General features: G+C 33.1%; 1 protein-coding gene across 1 annotated transcript; it reads right to left on the bottom strand.

Moving 5' to 3' along the window:
• Window positions 1–5,292: 5,292 nt before the first annotated feature.
• LOC110095950 (S-adenosylmethionine synthase 5-like) lies at window positions 5,293–7,954 on the bottom strand. Its single transcript, XM_020821682.2, has 2 exons — window positions 7,548–7,954; window positions 5,293–6,793 (listed from the first exon to the last, which is right to left on the bottom strand). Exon 2 carries the CDS (start codon window positions 6,782–6,784, stop codon window positions 5,600–5,602), a length of 1,185 nt encoding a protein of 394 aa, XP_020677341.1. The 5' UTR covers window positions 6,785–6,793; window positions 7,548–7,954; the 3' UTR covers window positions 5,293–5,599.
• Window positions 7,955–9,072: the final 1,118 nt, after the last annotated feature.

Genomic DNA, 9,072 nt, shown 5'->3' on the forward strand with positions numbered 1-9,072 from the left:
TTATTCATTTAAATGCATGTAAATAAAAAATTAGGTTTACATTAACCAAATTGGCTATCCAAAAATGTTAGATAATTATAATAATTAATTGATATTTATAACTATATTTATTATTTAATTAATGCTAATTATTTGCAATAATTTGTGACAGGTTTACAAATATACCTCTCTCCAAGGAGCTTATGACATCATTTACATTAGTAGTAACGTAAATCCTTTAATCTAATTGACAATCTGACAACCACTAAAAACCCTCCATTTGTAGAGACCTCCTCCTCTCCTAACTCTGACTCCTTTGTCGATCCTAATAAAGGTACAAACAACAACATGGTTATCTCTCAATCATCTCTCAACAATGACCCTAACTCATCCTTCCTTCACAACCTAAGACTCCAATCCTTAATTAACTCAACTTCCATAGCCAAAACTAAAAGAAAAAAAATAGCCAAAAAGTGGGGCTCCCCCAACCACCCCAATAATCCCTATGTCTATCCCCAACATTTTATGTTAGAATATTAGAGGCTTCAATTGCGAGGGCCGTGTGAATGACTGTAGAAGTTTAATTCAAGATTATAATATTGAAGTACTTTGTCTTACTTAAACTAAGCTCAATGGGCCTTCTATTGAGGGTTTCTTCATCCAATGTAAGTATAATATGTTCTTGAATGAAGGTAGATGCAATAATTTCCACTTAAATCCTAATGGTTGTATCTGGGTTAGGTGGAATGTAAACACTATAAAATTCACCCTCATTAATGCCCACCCACAATACATACATGGCCTTCTACAATCTCTCCCACCAACAAAATTTTCATCTCTTTCACTTATGCTTTTAATGGTGTTACTTATAGAAAACTTCTTTGGAAAAACATTCAAAATTTATATGTATATAATTGATCCCTAGATTATCATTGATGGCATTAACTTCATTCGAAAGATTGATGAGAAATTGGTGGGGGTGGGAAGCCTCCTATTCAAGCCAAGCTTATGGACTTTAATGATTGCATCAACAATATGAGCCTTATTGATCTTCCAAGGATTGATCTCTTATAGTTGGTATAATCAATATACTTTCAATCCTACCAGATGCCTTCTGGACCGTGTCTTATGTAATAATGTTTTGATTTTTTTTTTTCTTTTTCACACTACAATATTCAGGGCCCCCTCTTGTCAAACCACACACCCATCTTTCTTTAAATTGGTTCTTTTATTAGTACTAACAAGATATTTATGTATAAAAAATATTGGTCATCCCAACCACACTTCTTGGATATTTTGATTTTTGCTTGAAATATTATTGTTAAAGGAAAATATCCTATGGTTTCCTTTTTTATAAATTGAAGAATGACAAGATGGAACTAAAAATTTTCAACTAGTTTTCATCCTTGTCTCTCCACAACCATATTTTCTCTCTTAAGGAACAACAAACTGATAATTTTAATTGTCTGCAATCTAATACTCTTGATAACTCCCTCATTGTTGTTTCCCTCTCTAATCAACTCTTCCCATGAAAATAGCTTGATCAAACAAAGAGCTAAATGCACATGGCTTTCAAAAGGTGATTATGACATTAAATACCTTTATCAAAAAGTTATTATAAAAAAAAAAGATAGATAATAGGAATGTTCATAGGGAAATCTATGGTGCTTATGGTCCTATTTATGATCATAATATCAATGATGTTGAAACCATTAACTACTTCTAAACTCTTTTTAATAAAAACACCAATCATAACAATATTGACGATAATATTCCACTTGGCCCTATTCTCTTAGATGTTGATAGAAACAATCTTACTATGGGTTTCCAGATTGAAGAAATTAAATTAACACTTTTTGAGATTGGAAATGACAAGGCTCCTATTTCAAATGGTTTCACTGTTCAGATTTTCAAAGATTCATGGGACATTATTGGTGAGGATTTCGTTTAATCCATAATACATTGCTTCATTACTTCTTATATGTCCTCATCAGTGAAACACTATATCATTACCTTAATCCCAAAGTATTTACACAAAATCCATGGAAGATTTTTGACATCTTTCCCTTTGCAATGTAATTAATTGCCAAACTCCTAGCTAACATGCTTAAAGATTTCCTCCCTAATTTGATTCATGTAGCGCAATATATTTTCATTGAAGGGAGAGAAATTATATTATTTGACTAATAATGTTTTAAGAGTATTTAATTTCTCCTCTAATCCTAAATCTTTCAGTGTCAAAAATGATCTCAAGAAAGCCTTTGATAATGTTGATTGAATTTTTCTCTATAATAGAATGACTCTAAAAAATATTAATTGGTTTTCATCCTCTTCTCTCCACAATCATATTTCCTCACTTAAAGTACAACAAACTTATATTGTCAATAGCCTGCAATCTAATCCTCTTGATAGCTACTCCCTCATTATTGCTACCCTCTCTAGTCAAAGAGATCTGATTCAGGCCTCTTCCCATCGAATAGATGGATCAAACAAAGAGCTAAATGCATATGGCTTTCAAAAGGAGATGATGACATTAAATTTTGTTATCAAAAAGTTAAAAAGAGGAATCATAGGAATATTATTAGGGAAATCTATGGTGTTGATGGTACTATTTATTATTATAATAGTAATGCTGCTGAAGCCATTAACTACTTACAAACTCTTTTTAATATAAACACTACTCATTACAATATTGAGAAATTATATTCCACTTAGCCATATTATCTTGGATGTTGATATATATAAATAATCTTACTATGAATTCTCATACTGAAGAAATTAAATCTGCACTTTTTGAGATTGGAGATGATAATGCACCTAGTCTAAATGGTTTTACTGCTCAAATATTCAAAGATTTGTGGGACATTATTGGTGAGGATTTCATCCTAGCCATAAGACATTGCTTCATTACTTCTTCTATGACCTCAAGAGTGAAGCACTCTTTCATTATCTTATGTTTTGATGATTATAAATATTATTAAATGATCACTTATTTATTTCTACTTTATACATTACATATTTCTTATGTGTGTCACTAACCATTTTAGGTACAACATATACAGAGCAAAATTGAAGAATCAAAACTCAAGATAGTGTAGCATCAAGGACTAAGTGAGTCCGTGTTTAATATAGTTCATACTTTTTTCTATTTTCTTGAGTCATTTTATGTACAGGTGTATGTTGGCTAAACAACGGAGCACAAACTCACAAAGGGGGAAAAATATTAAACACTTTTTTTTTTAGAATCGTATAGTACGATGCTAATCATATTGTATGATCTGTTCAAATATAAATTAAATCAAATTAATAAAATTGAATTATAACTAATTGTACTGTACGAACACCAATCGTACGTGACAGTAAACTATTTTGATAAATCCCCTCGTCGAATCCTTGTTACCTAAATTAGGAAAATTTGAAAATTGAATTAATCATACTGTACAAATTCCTTCATAATGTACAAATAGTAATTAAAATCATCTAATTTAATACTGAGAATTAAAGAATTGAATAAAGATTATATCTTTATTAATGATCATACTGTACAATCACCATTGTATAGGACGATTAAATAGAGAGATTACTAGCCGATCCTTAATCGTATCGTACAATCAAAGACAAAAATTGAACTAATCAAATAGTACTATCCAAGGATCGAACTGTAAGATCTAGGTGATTAATTTAAAAAAATGGCATTTGTTAAGAGCATATATTTAGTTGTACGAGAGACATCCGGTCTTAGTATAGATAAATTCTTAATTCAAATTAATCCTTATCATGTGATTAAATATCAACAAATGCCATCACACCACATATGGTTCAAACAACCTAGCCACATGGTCCACACTCTCCTTCTCAAGACAAATCAATCAAAGATATATGTCATCCTAATGATTAGGATGTATTTTCTAATCTTTAGAATGCATTCTTTGATTTTTCATGAAGGGGCTAGAATGGTACCAAGTGGCAGCCTAGTTAATAAATGATTAAAAATTTTAATGTAATTATTTCAAAAAAATCTCTGAAATAAATTTATAAAATGTGGAATTTTTTTAACTTTTTTAATAAAACATTGCAAATCAAAAATTTGGAAAATAGTGATATGCTTGTTATTTTTTTAATAGGATATAAGATCAAAGAGTCCCTTTGTTGTTGAAGTTGTAAGCCCTATAGCAAACATCTTTATAGAGGGTGGCACAAATAACCCTAAACAACTTACAAATTGTATTAATCTATATGGGGAAAAAAAGAAAGGAAAAAAAAATAAATAAAGAGAAAAAGATAAAAAGGAAAAAAAATCTATATGGGGCAATACATTTTGATATTGTACGGCATATCTCATATTACCAAGCACGTAGTGATTAGACAACTTTCTCTATCTAAAAGATAATATGAAATAAACTAGATTTTCCATGAGATCTGAAGAAATCCTTTTGAACCAAAATACTTATTTGTTTGATTACGGCAATAAAACTTCATAAGACCAACTAATGAGTTAAATTTCGCTGCAATAAAGAGCATCTCCCTCATAAATTTTTTGAGTTGCAAGTCCCAAAAAAGAGCTACGTTCTAGGGTTTTATCATAATTTGATATAGTAAGTCATACTATTGGGCAGTTCCCTAAACTTATCTTTTACACAATTTTGAAATTATAGGACTTACATTCAAAGAAAGAGTCTTATTAAACATAAATGCTCAAATCTAAAATTTTCAATCTCCCTTTTGTTGTAATCTCTTTGCCTATGATATTCAATCAAAGAATTTTCTAAAGTTACAAGCCATTTAACTAAATTAAGCATGCATATCATAAATTATGGTTTTGTTTGGGACGGCATTCTCACTTTTTCTTAAATCAGCTTACAAAAATTTTACTGAAAAGCTACTTTAAGAAACAGTAAGAAAGCCACCCCAAACGAAACCAATATTATATTCTCCATTTGAACTCTAGCATAATTGTCCTTGTAAACAAAGCCATACATTTTTAGAGGAACTCATTAGTCAATGTTTTTAATGGAGAGTATTCTTGAATTCGTATATCAAATATGTAATTGACAATAAGAATTTACTCTTGTGGGAGATCATGATCCCTATAATTTAAAATAAATCTAACTTCTTTTGTAGTAACCATGAGAAATTTTTAAATAATGTAGGAGGTTGTAGCATTTGTTTGCAGACACAATCACACACCAATCTGCTTGCTGAAATGCTCAGCAAACTGCAGCCACTATTTTAATTGTTGAGAAGCAGAACTCAACAAAGAAGGAATTTCACAAGGCAAATCGAAATCAAGAACAGTACCAAGTGTTACAAGAATAGAAGAAACAAAAGTTCTTTTTACTGAAACCCAATATTCTTAAGCATTACACCGAGTATTTGACTCAAAGCAGACCTTCCAGGTTTGTCTTCTCCTATATATCCTGGTTACAGATAAAGCATCCTTAACATTCAGGCCAGCTTCAGATCAAACAAAAAAAATGGCAGACCTACATAAAATCATAAGAGGAACAAACCCCGTAGAAAAGGAAAAAGTGATAACAATGAAGATAAAAGAGAAAAAAGCAGAGAATACAAAACAATTGCCCTTGCATCCCTCCATGGATAGATTTCCATTCTTCAAAACTCAAGCTGCAGATTTCTCATATTTGAGGGGCTTAACTACCTCCCAGGTGAAGTCAGCATCATCCCTTCCAAAATGCCCGTAAGCTGCAGTCTTCAAGAATCTCCCATTGCCACCACGCTTCAGATCAAGGTTGATACTAATCATTCCAGGCCTGAAATCAAAATTCTCCTTAACAATCTCAAGTATCTCTTTATCAGAAATCTTGCCAGTACCATAAGTATCGACAAAGACTGACAATGGCTCCGGCACACCAATTGCGTATGACACTTGAACAATGCAGCGTCTTGCAAGTCCATTGGCGACAATGCTCTTCGCAGCCTGCCTGACAATGTAGGCACCGCTACGATCGACCTTGGTCGGGTCCTTTCCAGAGAATGCACCACCCCCGTGTGCTCCCCATCCGCCATATGTATCGATAATGATCTTCCTACCAGTAAGACCAGCATCGCCATGAGGTCCACCGATGACGAAACGACCCGATGGGTTTAGATGAAAGATGGTTTTCTCATCCAAGTATTGCTCAGGAATCACAGGCTTGATAACATGCTGCTTCAAGTCAGCAGCTATCTTATCATTTGTGACAGTCTCATCATGCTGTGTAGAGATGAGGACTGTATGAACTCTGATAGGAATCATTGCACCTTTTTCATTGCGATACTCGACGGTCACTTGGGTCTTGCCATCAGGCCTTAACCAAGAACATGTTCCATTCTTACGAACCTCAGTAAGGCGAGCACCGAGCTTGGTAGCAAGGACATGGCTAAGAGGCATATACTCGGGGGTCTCGTCTGTGGCATAGCCAAACATGTGTCCCTGGTCACCAGCACCAATCTCCTCCGGGCGCTTGGTGAAGTGGCCATGAACACCTTGAGCAATGTCAGGAGATTGTTGCTCAATGTTTACGAGAACTTTGCAGTGGTCTGCATCGAGCCCGACATCATCAGAGGTGAAACCAATTGAGCGGCATGTGTCACGGACGATCTTCTCGTAATCGACAATGGCCTTTGTGGTGATCTCACCAAACACCATGACCATGTTGGTCTTGGTGCAAGTCTCACAAGCAACCTTGCTCTCGGGATCCTGGGCAAGGCATGCATCAAGGATGGCATCAGAGATTTGATCACAGAGCTTGTCAGGGTGTCCCTCGTTTACAGACTCAGAGGTAAAAAGGAAGGTGTCTGCCATTTCTTAGAGCTGCAAACAGAAGTTTAATAACAAATGAAAATGAGCATCTGGTTGTGTAAGATGAGGGAACTGATCAACATATGCTGCTTCTAAGAGTTCATTTGGTTTTGAAGATACAACATACAAGTTATTATAACTATCATTTAGTTGGATGTGGATAAAAACCAACATAAATTTCAAATTCCACAAACCTCCTCAAAATTTCCTCATTTTGACATACAAAATGGATAAGGATAATATTATTATCTTCTAAAACATGCTTGTTTAACATACAAGCAACCAATCGAAGGTAATAATCTTCCTCCCAGAATCCTAGGCATAGATAAAAGAGGAGGGTCCATAAAACAACTTTCTAGCAAAATGAAAACAAATGCATTTTTATTTCATTGACAACTCCTTCCTCCATTCTAGAAAAAAATAAGAAGAAAAAAATTATCAGATCATCATCATGACTAACATGCTCCCCTACAAAAACTAAAGCTCAAATTCTCTTCAATTCAACAAAAAGAAAAACAGAAAATCATAATGTTCTCCTCAACCAAACAAGTAAGACAAAGGTTTTGTTCCGATTGAAGTAATTGAAATAGAAAAATTAAACTCTCCAATTCCTTCAAAACAAACATAATGGAAACAAAATTCAATTCACTTGCTTTATCATTTTTACCATCATTCCCATTTATGAATTTATGAACGGAAACAAAATCATAATTTTCAAACACATATTTTCAATGAAAACAAACGCTAAAGTCGGATTCCTTCTCACCTTAACGAGAGTTCGTTCAAAGCTTGAGGACAGAAAGATCAGACACCTCCTCCTGTTCTCTTACTTCTCTTGAGGCCAAGACCCCAAATTTATAGAATTGGGAGGGTTAACGGATCCAGATCCACCATATATAGGAATGGCCGACAACAACCGGTTATAGCCGGTACCGCGGTTTGGGCGGCGGAGGAAGAGGAGGAGGGCGTGGGAATGACGGCGAGAATAAAAGATTTAAATTTGGCCCATTGAAATTTACTAAAATGACGAAAATTGTTGAATTTTTGGTAGGGTAAAGGTAGTTAGAACGTGCGAAGGTGTGGAAATTAGGGATTTGAGGAGAAAAAGGATCGATTGTGTGAGAAGTAGTGGAGGGGAAGGGAGGAGCCGACGAGGACGTTAGGTTGCATGTGCTAAAATAAGCACATTTGAAAAGTAGGTAGGCGTGTTACCATGTTAGGATTAGGTAAGCCAATTTTGAATTTTGTTTGCATCAATTATTTAAGACATATTTGGATTTATTTTATGTTTATTTATTTGTTTTTATTTATATTTATAAGAAATATATAAATATCCTATTGATCAGCCCGCATCCAGAAGCTGTCAGTTATTGGATCATTGCAGTTTAATACTCTAGTGGATCAAATGAACGGCCCACAGAATTTTGGACGTGGAAAGATATTAGGAGGAAAAAAGTTCTTTCAAACTAAACCTCATTTAAGATAACTTTTTTATAACTGTGTTTTTCATATAATAATTATAGTTTTTATTTAGCTACTATTTTTCTAAAACTTTTAATAAATTTTTATAATAAGAAGCTATTTTCTATAACAGTTTTTAAGAAAATAATTTTCTTCATAAAAGCTTTACAACTATCTTTATGAAAGCTCCAGCTGTCCAAAATAAATTCTAATTAAGGATATATTTGGGCCAGCTTTTTTTTGTTTTATTTTTTTGTAACAACAACCATATTTTTATTTAACTACTAGTTTCTTATTGATTTCTTGTTACGTTAAAAAAAAATTATGGTAAAAAGCTTCTTTTTGCAACCAAAGTTGCTAAGTGTTTATTTGGGACTGTTGTAATTTTTTATAAAAGTGATTGTAAGCTATTATAGATAAAATAGTTTACACTGATGCAATGCACCAATAAAATTTATAGGCAATTAGGCATTATTCCAACCCAACAACTTGTTTAGTGAGGCTGTAACCACATAGATATATTGACTTAGGCTTCGTTTGGGATTCTTTCTTACTGTTTTTTAATTTATTTTTCTAGTACAAAGTTTTCGAGTTCAAGAAATATTTGTATTAAAAGCTGTTTTAGAAAACAACAAGAAAATTATCCCAAACGAAGACTTAATCATTCAAACAAATATTATTTAAAACCTATAATTAGCTTAACTAGTATGTATGAAGAATTAGTTGATTGCTTATTGCTTCGCCTACCATCTTAGTTTTTTTTTTTTTTTCGTTTATTCTAATTTCTTCTACCTAGCTTCTTCATTGCAAGTATATAATATCATTGGGAG

This window comes from Dendrobium catenatum, unplaced genomic scaffold (genome assembly GCF_001605985.2).
Source record: "Dendrobium catenatum unplaced genomic scaffold, ASM160598v2 fragScaff_scaffold_1671, whole genome shotgun sequence".
NCBI classification, from domain to species: Eukaryota; Viridiplantae; Streptophyta; class Magnoliopsida; order Asparagales; family Orchidaceae; genus Dendrobium; species Dendrobium catenatum.

Excerpts from the sequence above, each read along its gene's own strand:
- LOC110095950 (XM_020821682.2), bottom strand. The coding sequence starts at position 6,784 with ATGGCAGACACCTTCCTTTTTACCTCTGAGTCTGTAAACGAGGGACAC.